The sequence below is a fragment of the Helianthus annuus genome, chromosome 2 (genome assembly GCF_002127325.2).
Source record: "Helianthus annuus cultivar XRQ/B chromosome 2, HanXRQr2.0-SUNRISE, whole genome shotgun sequence".
In the NCBI taxonomy this organism is placed as follows: Eukaryota; Viridiplantae; Streptophyta; class Magnoliopsida; order Asterales; family Asteraceae; genus Helianthus; species Helianthus annuus.
The window spans coordinates 127,317,264-127,339,877 of NC_035434.2; the positions used below are offsets into that span (position 1 = coordinate 127,317,264).

Genomic DNA, 22,614 nt, shown 5'->3' on the forward strand with positions numbered 1-22,614 from the left:
TTCATGATATCCAAAATCACTAAAAGGTGTGAAGATGATTTGTGGCACTTTTTTCATACTTTTTTATTTTATTTTTGAGTTACTTACACAGATGGACCTTTTGGTTTATAGCTAGTTTCGTCTTTGAGTATTAATTTTTTTTTAACAGGTTCAGTTTTATGGTTTTAATTTCGTAACACCTTTAGGTACTAACACCAAATTTAGTTAATATTTATGTTAAATTTCAGTAAAATAACATTTGTGTCATTACCATTTGTGTCATTACTTTATTTGTAGTTTTTATATAAAGAAATAAAATAATTCAGATTATAAAATCCCACTACCCCATTCTCTCCCCCATCACCATCACCTCAACCTCAACCTCAACCTCCGGTCACGGTTGCCGGAAAAATAAACTATACATTAATTACTGGGTCTAACTAGAATGAATAAAATATATTGCACACAAAAAGCTAGTATGGACCGACAATTAGTGCTTAACTAGAAGATGATACGTAAACAATAAGAAATTAATTGATTAAAGCAGGTCGATGTAACCAGTTAATCAAACCAACTCCTTTTTGTATAAACAAGTCATTTTCTTCAACTATAATATTCAAATATGTGAACGGTATACTTTCTCATCGGATTCAAACTTTCGTTTCATATAATACAAAAAAACGCAATTTCATAGAAAATAACGGAACGTACTTGAAGCAAACATAAAATAAAAATGATTGTGACGCCCCGGCAGCAACCATTGGTTTGCTTTGATGCATAGGTGCTTTTCCAACGACTTAGACCATGCAATCAATATTTACAAGATTTGAACTTTACGAAAAAGAACCAAAATTGATCTTGTAATGAATGGGGTAGTGGATTTTATAATCTGATTTATTTTATTTCTTTATATAAAAACTAAAATAGATTAATGACATAAATGATCCTTGGAATTAAAAATATAGTAATGACACAAATGGTCATCTTAAAATAGAAGGGTATTTTAGTCATTTTACTGAATTTTAACATAAAAATTAACTAAGTTTCGTGTTAGTACCCAAAGGTGTTACGAAATTGAAACCATGAAACCTAAACATGTAAAAAAAAAAGTTAGTACTCAAAGGCGAAACTAGCTATAAACCACAGGGTCCATCTGTGCAATTAACTCTTTATTTTTATACCGGGTATATGTGGCATTTTTTTTTATAAATAACTAATGCATTAATTACGGTTGTAGACTTTGGGAAATGTTCAACCTGTTTAACCTGTTCTCTAAATAAAAAGATTTAGAACTTTGTATGCACTAAAAATATACTTCGGGAAACCTTCAGCCCGTTTGATTAGTTCTCTTTGTTGCTAAACTTTTAGATTCGGGAAACCTTCAGCCCGTTTGATCACTTCTCTTTGTTGCTAAACTTTTAGATATGAACAAATTTGACCTTCATGAGATAAAAGACAACTAAATTTTACTTGTGACAAAATTAAGTGTTATGTCACAGGTCGTTGAGTTTTAATGCTATAATTCTATAAAGCTTTTGGCCGACAAGGTAAATCACAAGGTGAGTTTGATTTTTTGTTTAAAGTTTTTATGGTAACTATTACATCACTATAAACATATAATGTCACATGTAGCATGTGGACATGCTTTCTTTGTTAATTAGTGACTTATGATAGAAGCCATTAGATAATGGGAATTTACGAAGAAGGACATGTGATGCATCATCTTCAAGTTTTAAATGTAATGCATTATCTAGTTAATATCCTGATATATCAACCGGTATATCAGTTATATATTGATTATCGATCCCGTGCTGATATAGCGGTACAAAATACTGGTCAGAATATCGGTACCGATAATATCAGCGATATTGTCCGATATTTGACCGATATAGGACCGATATTTGATCGATAAATCACCGATTTTCCCGATATCAATACCATTCTTCTTATTTCTACCTTTCATTTTTCTTCTTATTGTTGCTATTAGTGTTTTAAGTCTTAATTGTTAGTTGTTACTGTTAAATGTTAGTGTTTTAAGTCTTAGTCAGTTTTTACTTGTTACAATTGTTAGTGTTAAATTGCTATATATATAAATTTAGCATGATATTAAAATTACCGATATCCCACCGCGATAAGCCGATAACCGATATCTCAAATATCGGTCCTTGACCGACATTCGATATTTTACCGCATTAACTACTTAGTGCACTAAAATGCGTTTCTGAAAGGAGGACTTCAACGTTCAGCCAAATAAACAAGTAGGAGTTGGCAGGTATTCATGGAGGCTAGAACTTTGTCTCTATAGCAACAAAGTTGCAGGTATTTCTGGCATTCAAAGGACATAGTTTAGATTGATTACATACCAGTCAATCAATCATTCTTCTCCCTTCATAGTATACCCAGGAATAAACATATCTGTGGATGGAGCTATTACAAGAGACATTTCATGATCAATTAGGTAGGTTGAATTGACCCACAAGTAATCTATTTTGTATATTTTTATTATTTTCTTTGCAAGTTCCTAATGAGCTTGATTAAAAAAACATCTCAGCATATTTCATTCTTTATAGTTTTATCATTATTTTTTTATTCCTTATCAATATTAAATTGTTCAACCCGTGTATCACACGGGCATATAACCTAGTTAGATATAATTTAACTAAAATACTCATTCATCCATATTAGATATATTAGATTAGATTGTAACTAGTCTAAGTTAAAATAGATTATGTAAATATGACAAGCGGGTCGTTAAAGGTTGTCATCGGTCTAAGAATGTGTGGTTATCGCTTCCAATGGCGTATAATCATTCCGGGTGTTGGCAGTGTCGTTCCATGTTTTCGGGGGCCCTAATCGAACTACGAAATGGTGGCCCTTTTGCAAAATTATCATAAGCATAATCCCTAAACAAGAGATTCAAATGGGCAAATACACCCTAGTTCCCTATTCAACAAATGAGGATGTGAATGTCTGACCTGAGTGAGAGCCACACGATTAAATCGCCAACCATAAAATTAAATCGCAAAAAAAGAGTCTGAGCGCCTATGTGTTCTGAGTTCCAAGTCAGTCACAATAGTGAAAATCGCAAAACTGAGCAGAGTGAGCAGTGTGTTCCTGTTCCAAGTTCGAAATTGCAAAATCGACAAATCACAATTTCGATTAAAGGAGCAGTTGATTATTGAAGAGTGTATATAAAAGATTAAAGGCTTTAGAAGATGGATTCAATGAGGATATACAACAAATGGTTTGAAAATTGCACGCTATTAGAGGTTGTTAGATGTTAGTTACCTTGCGATGATGCAGAGTCGTTCCTGATGCCATGATTATTGCCTGGATACTTTGATTGCTCATCGCCGCTTTGGCTTCTTGGCTTCTGCACCGCTGCACACTGCACGTGCTTTCAATGTTCACATATTGAGAGATATGCCATTGGGTTATTAGGTTTATGATTTAGAGATTTGGGCCTGTTCTGCTAAATTGGTGGCCCTTCAAATTAGAAAACCGGTGGCCCTTCAAATTTGGTGGCCCTAGGCTTGGGCCTAGGTTCAATAACCTATTGGGCCGGCTCTAGGTGTTGGACCGAAATTGTGAAAGTGGGCGAACGTAATACCCTGGATGGAAGGAAATTTAATTCTTTCTTTTATGGTATCGTTGGAGATGGCAAGACGCTAAGGTTTTGGTTAGATTTGTGGATTGGAGACACGCCTTTAAAAGATACTTTTTCTACTCTCTTCAGGTTAGAAAAAATTGTAGGATCGGGGAATTCGATCTAAATGAGTCGATCAGAAGAGTTCTAGACCAAATCAGAGGCGGAATTCATTGATTTGATCTTCATTGCAGCTTGATTAACACTTAGAAGTAGAATAACTGTCGTTTGTATTGATTTCACAACGTTACAAGAGCTGGCGACACTTCGGCAGAGCTTCGCTACCGGAATCAGAATGTTACAAATGAAGACCCAAGACCCACTATATATAGGAAACTCCAGGTCGCACGAACCATACATGCCAGGTCGCACGAACTGGTCAGTTCGCACGAACTGGCCAGGTCGCATAAACCTGCTGGTTTAGCCCTGTTTCCCGTTTCTCTCGTACTACGTGTCTTAGTCTATCTATTCTATTACATGACTCGATACAAGACGAAGTCAACAGACATATGCACCAACAAACTCCCCCTTGGATGTTGACAAGTCTTCAGTGTGTCGAATCTTCAGTCTTGATCAGTCTTCACGCTCTTTCCAAAATGTCTTTCTCTGTAAGCATCCTTATCAATCTCTCTCTTCTCTTCCAGAATCTCAACCTGACTCTTCAAATTCTCTTGATTAGATCTCTTGATTTCTTAAGCTCATCAGCATCAGCAGCTTCTATCTCGAACTTTGTTCCAAAATCTGAATCTGGCTCTAACGTCTTCAGACTCCCCCTTTTGATAAGCTGGGATCGCAGTCTGGAATTCACTATCTGCATCTTTCACAGGTTCAGAAACGTCTCCTGGCTCTCCGTAGCAACAGAATCAGAAATCTGGCTCTAATCTGCATATGCTTACGCGGAAATCCTGAGGAGTCGAAACCTAGCTCTTTCAAAGCTTTTTACCTGCACATACTCTACCTAAAACATAAGGTTTTTATTTATAACAATTTTAATCTCTGCTTAACCACTTGTATTCGTAACACTCAAATTTGGTTTCAAATTAATGAACCATTTAATCATTTCAAAGTCATTTCTCATTTCAAACAAACTCTCCCAACCCTATTGTTCATCATGTTAAGCAATCGTAATTTTGAAAATCAACTTTTCAACATCATATGTCGAAAATAAGATGAAATAAAATCTTTTTGATTTTTCAAAATTTTATGCTAAAACACATTCTTTTTGGGTTTTTGAAATATTTTTAGTGTGTTAAAATGCAATAAAGAAATATTTACAGACAATATTTTTGTGAGTTTGTGTAAGAGGATCATATCAGTTTTTGAGACATATTATCAACACCGTTGACCTTTTTAGACTTCAAGTTTTAAACAAATTCACTTCTGATTGTCAATATTGTTGTCCACTTAAACTTCTACACAAGTTTCAATCGATTCGAGATACGAATTAATGTTTTAAGGACTTAAACTTATTCGCGTGTCCCACCTCAGAATATACTCCCGTATCAAAATTCCCTAGATTCAGTCTTACAGGTGAATATACCAATTTGATATCTGTATCTGGGTTAGTGCGAGACCTTGAGAGCTCAGGTATGAACTTCCGTTCTGTCAAAGAGATGAAGGCTCAACTTTAGGTGTGTTCCCTTTAGGGAATCTTTTCTTCAACTGCAATTGATTCATATCTTTCGATATTTTTCAATTTCTAGGTAGAGGGTAAGCTTTTAAAGGGCGTAAAGTATTATACGAAGTCTAGGCCATTGCTTCTGCAATATCAGAAGACCAGGTATAATACCCCAGATATCAAACAGTATAAAGACCTAGTATCTCAGAATCAGGCAATCTCTCAAACAAGATTTCGGGGGTTACCCATATATCCTAGAGATGTTCCCCACGAGATAAGCAAGTATTGATATTTAGGTTTATATCTCAAATTCAATCTACTAGTCGTGTGAAGTCTACTGGCACATCATCAGTGAGACTTGTTTAAAAACATTTTGACTTTCCATTTCTTTAGCATGTTGTGATAGTCCACTGATGTACTATCATTTTCTCTTTTTCACAACAAAACTCATTTTTTATTTTTCAATGTTTTTTGACTTTTTATAGATTTTATCATGTTTTTGGATTTTTCAAATTTTCAAAATTTCTAAATTTTTTACTCCCCCTAAAATCAAAAACATGTTTCAATTTTTGATTTCCGGGAAAATTTGAAAATAAACGCAACAAACTGTACAAATAAAATGACAAACTGATGTGAATTGCTTCAATTCGCCATCCACTTGGCATAAACAATCAGAACTCCCCCTGACAACAAACTATTTTCCCATTATGATTTCAAAACACTTAAGTTTGTTTTAATCAAAATGGTTTTTCTGGAAAATTAGTTTTGTTGATGATCAAAAATCATGGGGTTTCATCACATTGTTCTTTTAACCACTTGTAAAAGCTATCATTTTTCCTTTTCTTCAACCACTTGTATGAAAGTTAAATCAAGTTCAACTTAATGACCTTGATTAACCACTTGTAGGTTCTTATGAATCAAAAACATTTTTCATGTCTAAGAAAGATGTTGATTCATGCTCCACGATTACCAACATTGGGAGCTCCGGCAAGTCAGGATTTCAAACAAAGAATACAGACACCCAAGCCTGACCAGCTTTGGGTGTAACCGGTTCAATTTCACTTGGTCTTTGAACATTCCTTTTGATTCATAAAATTCTTTTACCCCTTTTGCCCTTCCATCAACCATCTTACCAAATATATGTTTCACTTTGCCATTAAACGCTTTTTCGACATCAAATTCTTTCTTTTCAGAATAGAATTGATTCGAAATCTCTACTTTTCCAACTTTTTGTTTTAAATTTTCAGCCCGCAATGGTGGAATGTTTGCGTCATCCATTGGCGGTACTGACTTTTCTCTTTTTAGCTCAACTTGTGGCTCCTCTAACTTTGACGAGTCAGATTCATCGCCAGAAAGTGGCTCCTTTGCTTCCGAAGAAACAAATTCATCGCCAGATTTAACATCTGATTTCTTAACAACCCACGCTTGTTTGTTAAGATTCACTCTTCTTTTATAAAAACGTCTTGAACTCTCACCAACTTCGAATGTAGAATTTTTAAATACTTTGAATTTTTCAGTTGGTGGTTCAGTTCAACAACTTTTTCTTTGAGTTTAGAAGACACTCCCTGTGGTGTGTTGGTTGCCTTTGAATAGTTCCAGGCGATGTGACCAACTTTTTCGCATCGGTAACAGGTTCTTGTCTCCTTTATCTGATTAGCTTCATTCTTTTCATTTTTCTGTTTTTCTGCAAGAAACGCTTTGTTTGATTGCTTCCAGAATGAACTCTTTTTCTCTTCTTCAGAACTTGCCCCTGAAACAAATACTGTTTCTGATTTAAAATCTTTAATATTTTGATTATTTCCAACATCAAAACCCAACCCCTTCTTTTTGAAATTGCTTTTATGATTCGGTTTCTTTTGATGACCTGAACCGAAACCTTTCTTCTTGTTTAAACGTTGTTGAACTCTAGAAGTATATTTAGGTTTTGAAAATCCCATTTTATCTTTTATTTCTGAAAATTTTATTTTTATTTTAAAAACTGTTTTAATATTTTCAATTTTCACATTTTTAATTGGAAATTCCTCATCAGAATATAATTTGTCTGAATCATTCAAAGTATATGCTATTTTGAATGTTTCGTCTTTCAAATTAATTTTTGATATCAGAAAATCTTTATTGTAAACCCTTTTGACCAATGATTTCGAACTGTCAACTGATGAACTTGAGCTCTCAGATTCAGACTTTGACTCTGACTCCTCATCCTTATCCAACACCTGATCGACCACTTTCTTTATTAACTCAGACTCATGATCAGTGTCAGACGATGTGAATGTGACGTCAATGTTGTCTGGTAACTCATCAGTTGTTTCAGACTTTAACTTTATATTGACTGCCTTTTTGAGTTGTTCCGAATTTGGTTTCCTGGGAGAATAACCTTCCCAGATCGGAGGTGGACACTTGTTATAATTTGCACTTTGTTTCTTACCAGTATCCGTATCTTCCGACTTCTTATCTTGAAAGGCTTCAAAACCTGCTACTGTCGGATAGATTCTATCAATCAAGTAATCAGAACTTGAGTAACTCATTACCAATCGTCTGATTCTTTCATTCTCAATCTTTTCAGTCTCCAATTCCTGCTTCAACTTTGCATATTCTTCAATATAATGATTGATGGCCTTCTGCTTAGACATCATCACTGCATTCATCATTGTCAAAGCATCTTCTCTTTCTGAGTTTGTCTTTTCCAACTGATTAACCGTTCTGTTCAACACATCATAAGATTCTTTCACGTACTTAAGATCAAACAACAATTTTTCTTTCATCTTGTCTAGCTCACTATAATTCTTATCTTTCTCTTCACAATGTTTGCATGGTTCCAAACATTTCAGACAAGGTTTTGTGACCTCTACAATCTTTTCAATAACTTTAACCTCTTCACTCTGTTCATTCTTCTCTTCCACCTGAACAACATTCTCACATTTTACCTTTTTCTTTTCTTTTGCTGCTCGTTTCTCCTTTAGCTTCTCCAATTTATCTGCAAAATAAAATTTGAAACTTTCAGGAGATAAATGAGTTTTACCAATGTTTATTTGATTAATTTCTTCATCATCATCACTGCTATCATTGATGATTGATCAAAGACTGGTGTCTTTTCTGAACTATCTTCTAAAGTGACAGACTCTCCATCTTGACTTTTCTCATCATTTACAAATACATCCATCCATTCTTTCATCAACTCTGGCTCTTGAATGATCTGTGCAATAAATGCTCTAAACTTTGAGTTACTTTCAGCCGGAATATATTTGTCCCAGCTAAATCCCTCTAGTAATCTTTCATCTTCTTGATCTGGAGGCATAGTAATACAAGCTTTTTTCTTTCCATCTTCAATCGAAATAGCACGGGATGATGACGGTTGTTGAGCTACCTGATGATATATTGCTTTCCGGTAATATTCATTGTTCCCGAAAGGATTCTGAGCTCCACCTGCTTCTCAGTTGGTACATTCCCTCTTGAAATGTCCTTTTTCCCTGCACAGAAAACAAGTAACCTTAGACTTATCAAAACCTAAAGTAGAAACATTAGCATCACGTAAGCCATCTCTTCCTGTGATCTGCTTAAATTTCTCAGCTCTCCTCAACACGCTCGCTAAACACCACTTAATATCCATTAGCTCCATTTCCTCAGCATCAATCTGATCGTTATCCTCTTTTGTTAACATAGGATTTCCGATTCTTCCCGCAACCAAACTCTCATATGATTCTAACACAGTAACTAGTAATGCCATATGACCTTTGGTGACTTCTTCAGAGAAATTCTGACAGTTCTGAAGATGCAACGCGATGTTGCATTGTAGCACATGACCATTACCATTATTTGAGCTTTGAGACTGATAATTTGAATTTGAAACATTAGGATTAACACTTGGATATTAAGAAAATCCACTGTTGTTGATTGAACTTTGATTGAGTGATCCGGATGAGTTTTCTGCACTGAAAGCAGTTTGGATCTTCGGACTAGCTTCAACATTTTGAACATTACCTTTGAAATACATCTTGATATCTTGTTGACCACTTGAATTGTTCATTCTAGCGATCTTTTGTTGTTCAAGATCTTGTCCTTCAAGTTTTTCAATGAATTGAGCAATTGTCAATCTATCATACTCTTCGGTATTCTTCAAAATCATAAGATATGTACCCCATTCTTTTTGAGGTAAAGCAGTGGCTAATTTTTCAACCCATTCCTCTCGATCTTTATTGATATCCAACCGACTCATTGAACGTACTAAATGACAATATCTCTCAATAAGAGTCTTTGTAGTTTCACCCGGCAAACTTGAGAACAATTCAAATTCTTTCTTTAATAGTGACTTTTTATTCTTGATCATCTCCGTACTTCCTTCGAATTTTGTACGAAGTGCTTCCCAAATCGAACGTGCACTATCATCATGTTGAAGTAATATGAAAATGTCTTCTTTCACAGCTTGTTGAAGTAAACTGATCATCATTTTTTCTGCCTTGTACATTTCTCTCTCTTTTTCCGTAAATTCAGAAATATTCTTTATAACTCCCACATTATTACGAGGTCGAACGTACTTAGTTTCAATACACTCCCAAGACCTTAGATGATTTGCTTGAACCCAGTTTTCGAACCGTTCTTGCCAACTGTAATATTCTTCAATGCTCATCAGCTTTGGAGGTTTCTGTAACGTTCCCGTTTCGTTCTCCATGTTTACATTCTGAGCAACGGTAACAGGAGTACCCTGGGCAGCAGCAAATGCATTATAAAATTCGTTATCCATGTTTCGATGTCGAAAATTCACAAATTATCAATTTCAAACGATATGAAATATTTCAAATGATCTGGTAATTCACACGATCTGAAGTTCAAACGATCTGGAATTTAACCCGTACGGCCTGATCACCTTCAAACGACATGAAGACAACTTCGTACGACCTGGGGTGATTTCACACGACCTGATATACTCTCACGCGACCTAGCTCAAACTGTGCGACTTGAAATCCGATTTCAAATGACCTGGTGACTTCCAAACAACCTGGAGACCAATTTTAAACGAACTGGACCACTTTCACACGAACTGGACCAATTTTACACGATCTGAAAGCTTTTCGAACGATCTGAACAGTTTTCACACGATTTGGTTAATTTTATCAAGTTTTAGGTTGAATTAGGTTCTGATTTGTTCAAGGATTGAGTAAAACTGTGTTTTACGTGTTGTATCACGAAATCAGGTCATTTTAACCATAAAAACTCAGTAATTATGATGAAAAAGTGTAGAAGAACGAGTAGAAATGAGTAGAAATCAGATTTTATCCGTGAAAACAAGCTGAAATGGTAAGAACTCTTCCTCCTGAGCTCTGATACCACTTGTAGGATCGGGGAATTCGATCTAAACGAGTCGTCAGAAGAGTTCTAGACCAAATCAGAGGCGGAATTCATTGATTTGATCTTCATTGCAGCTTGATTAACACTTAGAAGTAGATTAACTGTCGTTTGTATTGATTTCACAACGTTACAAGAGCTGGCGACACTTCGGCAGAGCTTCGCTACCCGAATCAGAATGTTACAAATGAAGACCCAAGACCCACTATATATAGGAAACTCCAGGTCGCACGAACCATACATGCCAGGTCGCATGAACCTGCTGGTTCAGCCATGTTTCCCGTTTCTCTCGTACTACGTGTCTTGGTCTATCTATTCTATTACATGACTCAATACAAGACGAAGTCAACAGACATATGCACCAACAAAAATCAAAGATGTCCTTATTGAGAATAGAGTGACTCTTGGAGGTGAAGTGAAAAACTTAACTTGGGAATGGAGAACAGAACTGGCCTCACAACAGGAGGTGTCGGATCTTTTTAGCCTTCTTATTTTAATTCATGATCATACGTGGGGTGTTGGAGTGGATTCTTGGAAATGGTGTGGGGGAGGGCAGGAACAATTATCAGTTTCTTCAGCTAAAAAGTTGATTTCTTCTTCACGGGATTATGACGATTTTTTTAAGATGAAATGGAACGGGTGGATCCCCTTGAAGTGTAATGTTATGGCTAGGCAGGCGAAACAAGATAGGCTTCCAACTAGAGTGGAGATGAGGAAAAGAGGGATGAAACTTCAAGATGTGTTATGCCCGCTATGCGGCGATGGTTCGGAGTCGTCGTGTCATCTTTTCACGGCGTGTTCTTTTGCTATGGAAGTTTGGGCGCGGGTGGCTAGTTGGTGTAAATTGGCTTCCATTTATGCTTTCGAAGTAAGAGATCTTCTTTTGCTTCCGAAAGACTTGAAGATGAGAAAACAGAAGACGAGGACAATGCACGGGATTATCCTAACTACACTTTGGAATATATTGATTGCTAGAAACGAGTCGATTTTTCAATGGAAGACCAATAAAGTTGTGGATGTCGTGGCAAAGATAAAAGCGTCTTCATTCTTTTAGATTAAAAATAGATCTAGATTCAAATGTTTAGATTGGAAGAGTTGATGTGGTTTTACTTTTATTATGATATAACTTTTGGTTTTTCTTGTGGTCCTTACTTTGAGGACTCACAAGAGGTTTGCGTTATTCTCCAAAAAAAAGTAAATATGACAAACGCATACCCCTAATTTAAAAAAACAGTAACAATTTACAACTTTCTCTGATATCTTGTGTGGCTCAATTTAGTATAAGAGCCACCAAGCTCTTTTCCGGTCAATACAACTTCCAGTCAAGCTCGTTCTCCGTCTCAATCACTGCCACTACAATCGGTTATCACTGCGATGCATACAAAATTCTCCCGATTACAGTCGCTTTATCTGTGATTTCTTCTCTTACGCAGAAGATGTTTTCATCGTCGCCACAAGCACACAACACCATGGTGGATTGAAAAATTGCAGAGGAGATCAACGCTTGAACAGTGTGTAAAATTTGAAGAAGATGATTGAAGGGTTCAAAGGGTTTTATTATGGGTATTAAAGGCTTGGGAGGAGAATTGACATAAATGCCCTCACGTTATGTGCACGTGAGGGTCTAATCAGTTAATAACTAACAACCGTTAGGCTTAATACCTAACTTTGAAACAAACCTTGAATCACATAACCTGAACCTGTTAAAAAAAAGTTAATACCCAAAGGTGAAACTACGTATAAACCACAGGGTCTATTTGTGTAATTAACTCTATTTTATATCATGTGGTAATCACTACCCTCATTAACCGACATGATGTCGATTGTACAACCGAGAGGATAGTACCTTTTGTGGCTTACCAACTCACAGCAACCGATAGAGAAGAGCGATGACAATCACTCAATGGACAATTATGTATGTTGATAGAGCGTAAATATGTCAATGTCTGACTAGATGGAAATGCTATACAATATGTTCATGTAAAGTATGTCATTATAAAATGTTTTGTTGTATGTAACGTTTTAAAAGGTGATTTCTTAAACTATAACTCACTCAACGTAACTGACTTTTAGCATGCACATCATGGATGGTAGTGGCACAAGACTACCCTAAGAGAGACATCCCGACTATTTATGTTGCGATTAAATAAAAGTTCTGTATTAAGAACTATGATGTTATGTTTTGTACTCCCATTAGAGGTTATCTTTGAACGTTTATGCTGCGACTAAATAAAAGTTTCCGGTTTTAAAACTATGATGCAAAGTGTAAATCCAACGTATGAGACCCCCAAGTTTAGGGCATTTCATTCTCTTTTGGTTGCTATTCCAAGTGTCATCGTCGTACAAACACCGTAAAGAACTGAATCGATACCAACCAAACTCCCGCCACAACGCGCTAGAGAATTCTACCCGTTGAGAGCTCAATTGCCACATTATAATGAACTTTCATCCAACGCTATTTATTTTAGCAAAATTTATGGTTTGATTGTAATAAAAATGGTTTAAAAGGCAAACCTCACAACAACAAGAAGCAAAAAAAACATATCCTTGATCACTATATTCCTACTTGGGTGATGTAGGGGGGTCACTGGACGGACCAACCGATGTGGATGCAAACTGCATAGATAGCAGTTCTGCTCTACTATATTTCAACCTCTGGTCTGTCATAAATCATCAAAAAAAAAATATATTACGAAATAATATTTTGATATGATGACGAAAATGCATGATACTTCATTTTACATACAAGGTTAGTCGTCATAAAGGTGTCAAAACGGTCTGGCGGGGCGGGTTGGGTAATAGTCAAAACACAAACATTTTGGTACAGGTTGACCCGAAACACCTTTTGTCTAAAATTTTTAGTTTTTCTATAAAGATATAAGCGTGATATATATAAGTAAAAAAAATTAAAATATTTCAGAAATGATCTTATTTTTTTATTAAAATGACCTACGAGCTTATGCATTAAAGAAAACACTTTGGACAACTTTCGACCAATTGACCATTTATAACCTAATTAAACAATTTAAATGGAAATTTAGAACATTGTGACTAATCATTTTATTTTATATTAATGATTAGATTGTGAAAAAACACCTTAAAACGTACCTATGATGGCAGCCATTTCAGATTTAAGCGGGGATGACGAAAATCTTCTCTGCGGTGCTGTCCCCATAAACGGGGAATGACATTTACTGTCGTCTTTATCAGATAAAAATGTGGTCACGAGTGCATGCCTTACTTCAACATCTGAATGCAGTTGAACAAATGACAAAAGAGCATCCTTGGTCAACAACCAACAACCGGTCAAATCCAGCACTTGTAGTGACGGTGGTGGGGTAAATGATTCAATTCCTGTGTTTGTTAAAATAGCATCGCGCATGCTGAGATTAATCAAGTTGGGGATTGATGACAAGTGGTGCAGCGAGGCGTCTGTTAGGAAACTGCTTCTGAGCGAAAGATGAGTAAGTTGTTTCAAGTTTGAAATGGGGATGATTGCTTCGTCTTTAAGCGCGGTTTCTTCGATATTTAATTTCTCTAAGTGCTTTAGGTTTTCAAGTGCTGTAAGTGACAGAACACATTCTGTATTCTCGGCGTTTTGCTGGATTACACCTGGTTGGTAGAGTAATTGGTTAGTTGTCAAGTACTACAAATCACGTGTAAAAACTCATCAAAACGAAGGATGTAAACGAGCCGGCTGCTAGTTACTCGAGATGGGCTCGTTAAATGCTTGAATCGAGCCCAAACCTAAAATAAGCTCGTTTACTATACGAGCTCAAACCCAAGCTTCAAATACCAAGCATGGCTAGGCTCGCGAGCCTGAACGAGCATATTATTTTTATGATTTAAATATTTTTATTCAATATAATAAATATATATTGCACAATATATAATTATGATAAATATAACTAAATAACATATATTATGTTAAAGTGAAAGGTTTAAATACAAAAGGCTCTTAACGTGCAACGTTACGCAACCACCAATATAACGTGTGTAATATGCGAATAACGTGCGAAATTAGGGTTAACCCAACCCAAGCATAATTATGCAAAGAACATGCACAATTATGTATTATAACGTGCGAAATTAGGCCAAGTTAATTACTATTGTGCCACCACGTTCAATCGAAAGCCTAGATTAGATCAGATGCGCGGTTAAGATGCTCGCATACGCATCGCACGATAAGGTGGTCTTGTACATTAACCGGCCTCTTATGTTATATATTTAAAATTATAATTATAATTATAATAAATAATATAGAGAAAATAATTAAAAATTAATAAAAGAGCTGAGCTCGAGCTTGGAAATTCTCTTGAACGAGGTCAAGCTTTGAATATGGAACTCGAATCGAGCAGAGATCAAGCTCGGCTCATCTATACTCCCGATCAAAACCTCAAAATATGATTACAAAATGAGACGCATTTTTGGGGGGGAAAGTAATTTAACTAAAATTCTAATTTTTTTGAGTAAAGTACGCGGATGGTCCCTATGGTTGACCAAAACTTTGGATTTGGTCCCTAGCTTTTCAAAAGTATACGGATAATCCCCTATGGTTTGCACTTTGTAGAGCATTTAGTCCCAACTTTTGCCAAGAGTACATGAATGGTTCTTGTGGTTTGCACTTTGTAACGCATTTAGTCCCTAACTTGGACCCGCTGAAACCTTTAGATTTGTTAGCTGGGGACTAAATGCGTTACCAAGTGCAAACTACAGGGACCATCCGTGAACTTTACTCATTTTTTTTTAAATATGGTGTTAAAGATTACATAAACACTGGTATATATTGAATCTTCTATTACTTTTAGACAAAAAAGAAGTTTTTGTTTTCCATCACACAAAACCCACTCTATTTCAGTCTTTGATTTAGAATTGCATGCAGAAATATGAAATAAATAGAATTGATTATATAACACGAGACGATACCTCTGACATTTGTACCCTTCATGTTGACCGCTTTCAGTGAAGGCATCATACCAATATACGAGATGGCAAGATCATCCGTCGGTGTGAAATCCAACGATATAGTTTCAAGTTTTGGAACACGCCCAACTAAAACTGCAACTCCCGCTGAGCTCACTCTAGTCTTGCTTAGATTCAAACTTTTCAGATTTGCCCCAACAGAGGCTATAAACGTAACCGAATCATCCCCAACTAAGTTACCACTGAGATCCAAATATTCTAGGGCACAGATGAGTGACAATAAGGATATGTCACGAAGAGATGAGTTCGATAGGTCTAAATAAGATAAATAACTGGAATCAAAGTATGAAAAGGCTTTGTCGATATCTTTGAATAAAGCTCCGGCAAATGTTAACTTCGATAACTTGGCTTTATTGCCTTCGCCTTTGAAAATAGAATGTATTGTACAATTGCTCATGTTTAGGTGCGTAACGGAGCTCACGTTTGGCAAAACGGTAACCTTGGTCCATGCTAGGTTTAGGAAGGTTAAATTTGGAAATTTTAAAAGAATAGATGCACCTTCGTTTGATATATCACTTCCCCATAGGTCTAGGTGCTGTAAATTTGTCAAAACCTAAAAAGAACGTAATAGATGAGAAAGGTAAACCGAACTAAACGTTCAGCGAACAGTTCGTGAGCCGTTCGGCGAGAAGTCCGTTTGTGTTCGTTCGTTTATTAAACGAACGAACACAAACAAGAAAATTCGTTTGTTTAGTTAAATGAACGAACATGAACAAAGGTCGTGTTTCTTCATTTATGCTCGTGAACGTTCGATAACATGTTCATTCGTGTTTGTGTTCGATAGTTCATTAGTGTTTTTAGTTTTTTAGTATTTATATTTTATTTAAAATTTTAAATACTTCAAAATTCCAACAAATAAAACATTTAATAAGTATCAGTATATTATATATTTTGTTCATAAACGCTTGTTTGTGTTCGTTTGTTTCCATTTGTGTTCATGAACATTAGTTTGCGTTTATTTGTGTTCATGAACGTTCGTTTGTGTTCGTTTCCTAAAAATTAACAAACAAACATGAACACCTAGTTAGCGAATAGCGACAAGGTACCTATACGCTACGTAGCGATAGCGATGAAATAGCGAGCAATAAGGTAGTTAAAAATTTAAGAAATCAAAGATAGCTATCTATAACTTTTTTATATATATAATGTTAATTTTACACCTTTTTACGTATAAATTTATAAGTTTAAGGACCAAATGTAAGGTAGTGAAAATAGGGGGTTAAATGTTAAAATACACAAACTTATTTTACACTTTTTATGTAGATTTTACAAGTTTTAGAGACTAAATGTAAAACAATAAAACATAGGGGGTTAAATGTGAAAATCTATAAAGTTAATTAACCCTGAAAAGTCTCAAACGCAACATAACGCAGCCGCTCTTCTTCTTCCTAGTTTCCAGCAACTTTCCGGCAGGACTTGCAGGTTTCCAGCCGGAATTCATCGTCGGTATCCGCTATAGTCGCGCTATGGAGTCGCTACACAGCATATAGCGAGGGTTTGGCGCAACGCGACGCTATTCGCTATAGTGGTCGCTACTGCCGCTATCGATAACTATGCATGAACACATTCATTTCCTTAACGAACACACACGAACATAAAATCCCATTCGGTAAGTGTTCATGAACAGTTCATGAACAGATATATTTCCTTAACAAACGAACACAAACAAGGTCTTGTTCGTGTTCATTCGGTTCGTTTGCAGCCCTATTTTTAATGAATATTTAACAAGTTATTATATTTATAAAAACAACTATTACGTTAGTAATCTAAATATTTGAATAAGATGACTTTGGAGGTTGTATGCATTAACAGTAAACTTTTTGTGACTTCCAACACATTTGACGTATTCTCCATGAAGCTATCTCTTATTTAGCTCGTTTGAGATAAAATAAAACCCAAATAGACCCGCTCAAAATAAATGAACCGGAATTTCCACCTTTAGAAAAGAACACGTTTACAGAAACAAGTAATGCGTAAGAGAAAAGAACACCTGAAGAGATGCAAGGGCCGTATCGGTAATAAACAAGCCTCCCAAATCCAACTTTGATAATCTTTTAAGTGAAGAGAGAAGTGCGACACCATTTGTGGTAACGCTTGTTTCCGATATGCATAATATTTCAATAGTTCGAATAGACAGAAGATGCTTTATGCCTGCATCATCAACTTTAGAGCATCTAGAAAGGTCCACCTCCTTAAGATACCTCATACCTGAAACAAGTCCCGAATGGTGATGTATCAAGAATCAACACCCTCCACTTATATTCCAAACAAGAAATTCACTTGATGTTAAAAAGGGTACTCTTTGTAAGGAGAAGTATATAGTTTAAACTGTATCTAAGAGACTAAACCCACTAAACCTCATGTAACATATGTAACACCTACGTAAACATTCGGTAACAAAGGCTTTGTTTTAGTACAAAAATACTTGTAACACCTACGTAACATATGCTACATCCGATGTAACATATGATGCTAAACATGTTACATTAAAAAGTTTCATTACGTTTTTAACAAAAACTTATATTTTAAAAAAATCGCCCGGCTTTTTTTGGTTTTTTATATAAAAAGCCATTTGAAAATATGCAAATTAAATGCCCTAAACATAGTTGTCAATAGCGAATAGCGACAAGGCACCTATAGGCTACGTAGCGAATAGCGACGGCTATTTTATAAATAGCGATTACACTAGAAAAAGAATTTTGAAAATTTTTATATGTATATTACATCAAAATACCCTTGTATATATGCTATTTTACATGTATATTTAACAAAAACCTATAAATCCAGCTATTTTATAGCTATATCTAATTGCTATCTACATAAAAAAAATTGTCGCTATTCACGCTATCGGTCGCTATGACCCAAATAGCGACACTTGGCCGCTTCGCTACATAGCGCGCTATAGCCGCTATTGACAACTATGGCCCTAAATTTAAAAAAAACGATTTGTTACGCTAGAGTTTAGTGGGTTTGGTCTCTTAGATAGAGTTGACAATGCAAATGTTTATGGAAACCAAATAAAAAAAAAAAAAAAAAAAAAAAAAAGCTTACATAAAAGAAATCCGATATGATTACAATATAAGGAAATATTTATCGACTACATGGAAAACAACTAAAGAGAAGCAAACAAATAGGATGAATACTAATGTGACCATTTTTTTACAAGTAATCAGGTGTAAAAGAGCATATGGTATACCTGAGAGAGCCCAAAGTGCAGAACTGTTGATTCTATGACAATCAGAAACGTTTAAAGAGGATAAGTATTGAAAAGCGCCAAGATATGCCATCCACTCTGCATCAACGGAGCTCTCACCTCTCAGATCAATCTTCTCTACGCTGTATTTGAACACTCTGCACAAATTAATGAAACCTAAATAAATTATAACAATAGGTTTGAGCACAAACTGACATAAGGTTCAGGGTGGAAGGCATGCAAAAGAAGTCAATTACTTCAAGTAAATCTATGATATGACTAGCACTCTAGCAGTACTACAATAACAACAATATGGCTCATTTACTGATTAGAAGATACCAAACAAAAATGAATAGTTGTCATAAACAAAGACATAATCTATTTTAAAATATATTGAGTTCTCAACAGGATAAACGTCCCACAGGCACATCAATAAAAGAACTGCACTAAAGCGTTAGATATAAACATTCATCTAGTTTATGAGAATTTGGAATTTGCTAATAGCATTTTTCCAGTTTCACAAATTTTGCGTACAAGAAAGGTATCATTGTTACTCTTGGAAAGAGATCTTGTGATTCAACAATCAACCAAAAGAGCATTTTTCTTTATCAGTAATCACAACTCATCAGCAAATTAAGTAAACACCAAACCTATGTGCAAGCAACAAGCCAAAAGGCACAGTAAGTAGGGTAAGCTTCTTTGCACCCCACATATCCACACATGTGAGCGTGTTCAGATCACTTTTAAGCAATATTCAAACTGTATATAGTAGACTACATAGCTACCGACTTGATACAATATATAAGCTCTGCTATTGGCACAAAGCATAGTTATCGATAGCGACAAATAGCAACAAGGCACCATATGCTACGTAGCGATAGCGATAGAATAGCGCCCGCCATTTCGTATTTAGCGATAAGGTAGTAGAAAAATTCAAAAATATTTCACATCAAGCATTTAAATATTGTAGCAATTATAATCCAAAAATAAACCTTCCAATAGTACCAAAATAGCTAAGAGATCGGCAGCGGTTGAAGAGACGATGAAGACGTGGTATTTGAAACGTCAAGTAGTACGTGAATATAATAAAACCTAATACGTGCCCATATATAAGGAAACAAATAAAAAAACATAATGTTGCTATTTTCACGCTTTTCAGCCGTGAGATCCAAATAGCGCATGTCCATCGATTCCCAACGCTATTCGCGATAACGGTCGCTATGGCCGCTATCGATAACTATGGCACAAAGTATCTTCCTCATATAGATTTGCGTTGAGATTCAGAAGAACCAAATATAACTAGCATCCAGTTATGATTTCCACATGATACCATTCTAAACCCATATAGCCTGCATATATTAGTCAATCGGGAATCTAAACATATCTTCAAATCTAACAATATTTTCATTGAAACATTTCCTACATAGCTTCACTCACTTTCCAATACCAATGACAATCTCTCTTTCACTCCTCCCTCGACTAGTAAATAACTGAATATGTATCGCGTAACAACTAATTCAATAAGCAAAATGCTACTTTACGATCCATAAAAACTTACATAAAAAAACAAAAGATACTATGAAATATAAAAGATGATACAATTCTAAACCTATATAACCTATAATAATTAGTCAATTGAAGATCTAAACACACATATACCTTCGAATCTAACAACATTTTCATTTAAACATTTTATACTTAGCCTCACTTACTTTCCAATACCAACAGCATTCTCTCCACTAGTGAATAATAACTGAATATGTATCATACAACAATTCATTCAGGGTGAAGGGGGTGCACACCTAATAGGTGAGTGCACTCTCTTACGCCAAACCAATCCCCGTGTGCCACGTCAACTCCCCTCTTAAACTCCCCTAACACCCCCATTTGATGGCGCCACTCCCCTATTAGGTGAATTGGTTTTTTTTTTAAAAAAAAAAAAAAAAAAAAAGAAAGAAATGTTGTGATTGGACCGCCCTCCCTCTCTCCTCTCTCTCTCATCCCCCTCTCATCGGCAACTCCCAACCGTGCTCAGTCCCCGATTTGCCTCACCGCATCAACGGCGGCGGTGTGCCCGTGCGGTGACTTGGGTCACCGATTGGGCTTACCGAGTACGCCCCGGATACCCTCAGAGAGGATACTGCTACAAAGAGAATACTACTACAACGGATACCGCTACTTTACGATCTAGAGAAACTTACTCGAGAAGAGAAGGATAAAGCAGGCGGCGGCGGAGAAGGCGGTGGAGCAGAGGTTCGGCGAGTTGAGACGGCAACCGTTCGAGAGTCCGTCGCTGTCTCCGCCACGACTCGACGGCGTCTGCGCTTTGTGTAGCGGCTTCGATGCACAGACGAACAAGAGGACTCTCTAGGTGTTCTAGTTCGGTAAACAAGCTCCGATCCGCCATTGTTAGGTCAATTTGAAGCTTTTTTAGTGGTTTTTGTGTTCCTGTTTGTTTGATTTTGGGAGGATTTGAAGAATCCCAAATTGGGGAAGACAGTAAATGGAAAGGTCAGATTTGCAGGTTAATAGTGGTTTTAAATTAAATTAAATTAAATTAAATAGTACAATTTCATTCCCAGAGTTTACACAATGACACATACAGCCCTTTTTTTCTTCAAATAAGGGCTCACCGTCAATTGGAATCAAGTCCCTGTGATTGTCAATTGGAATCAATCAAGTCCTTATTGTAACTGACCGTTAGTTAACCGTCAAATTATAAAACGTTGACAAAGGCAAAATGGTAATTTCACCTAAACTAACCCCAATGTCAACCATATCACTCCTGTATCTCCCTTTTATAAGCTACTCTTCAATCTCTTCTCCCAACTACACTCACCGATTACCCACAAGACACCTGATTTCATGTTCGATCAAGCATAAGATGTTGTCGTATGTTGTGATTCTGAGATCTGAGGAAGTAACAGGTATGATATTTCGTTAATTTCACTTAACAACCAAGTATGAAGTTAATATATTTCAATGGTGATGTTAATATGTGAACTTGCAGCTGGATTAAGGGTCCAAAGTTCAAACCGTTGGGTAAGGATCCAAGTGTGAGTGGTTGTTCGGGGTATGGGGAGTGCTAGTATTAAAGTGGTGGTTAACAGGGGTCGTGTCAGAATAAGAATCAAGATCGTGCGGTATTGAAGTGTTGGTGTTCTTTAGGGTGACCAAACCCCCTATTTATGATGCATACTTAGAAAGTACATTTAATTGTCATAATGGGTTTTTTTAGTCTGATCGTTTTTTGGGTTTTAGGGGCGTTTGTTTACTTCTTAATGGGGCTCTTAATGGTTCAGACCTCTTACTGGTTCAGTACTTGATGGTTCAGATTGTTTGTTTCACGAGCAGATGTCTGAATGGTTCAGACAATTGCCTTTGAATGGTTAAGCATTATACTGAGTCTGAATGGTTAAGACATCTAATCTGAATTGATCAGATATTTTCCTCTGAACGATTAAGCTTTATGCTAGCTCTTAATGATTCAGACTTCTTACTGGTTCAACACTTAATAGTTCAGACCTCTTACTGGTTCAGCACTTAACCATTCAGATGTTGCCAAATAGACCCTTAGTCGTTAATGATCATGCTCAACCCATTATGAAATCATGTGATTAAGATGTAACTTTTGAATGATTTGAAACTACTAACTAAAGTTTTAATATGTAACTTTTGACTGTGTTTAGAAAAATAAGTGAATGTAAGTTTTGTTAGTGATTCTTGATTGATATTGTTATGGATAAATTACACTTTTCGTCCTTTATGTTTGTATTGGATTGCAATGGATAGCCTTTAACTTCAATAATTACAGTCACAATCCTTTATTTGGAAAACTTATTACACACTAGGTCC

General features: G+C 36.0%; 2 protein-coding genes across 2 annotated transcripts; one reads left to right on the plus strand and one right to left on the minus strand.

The window, feature by feature from the left end:
- Positions 1–11,247: 11,247 nt before the first annotated feature.
- On the plus strand, positions 11,248–11,637 carry LOC110895524. Its single transcript, XM_022142850.2, has one exon. It carries the CDS (start codon positions 11,248–11,250, stop codon positions 11,635–11,637), a length of 390 nt encoding a protein of 129 aa, XP_021998542.2.
- A 1,298-nt stretch (positions 11,638–12,935) lies between these two features.
- LOC110921578 (toll-like receptor 2 type-2) lies at positions 12,936–21,280 on the minus strand. Its single transcript, XM_022165932.2, has 6 exons — positions 20,961–21,280; positions 18,763–18,917; positions 17,557–17,774; positions 15,510–16,119; positions 13,692–14,195; positions 12,936–13,243 (listed from the first exon to the last, which is right to left on the minus strand). The coding sequence occupies exons 1-6, from the start codon at positions 21,164–21,166 to the stop codon at positions 13,146–13,148; spliced, it is 1,791 nt and encodes a 596-aa protein (XP_022021624.1). The 5' UTR covers positions 21,167–21,280; the 3' UTR covers positions 12,936–13,145.
- Between the last annotated feature and the right edge of the window lie 1,334 nt (positions 21,281–22,614).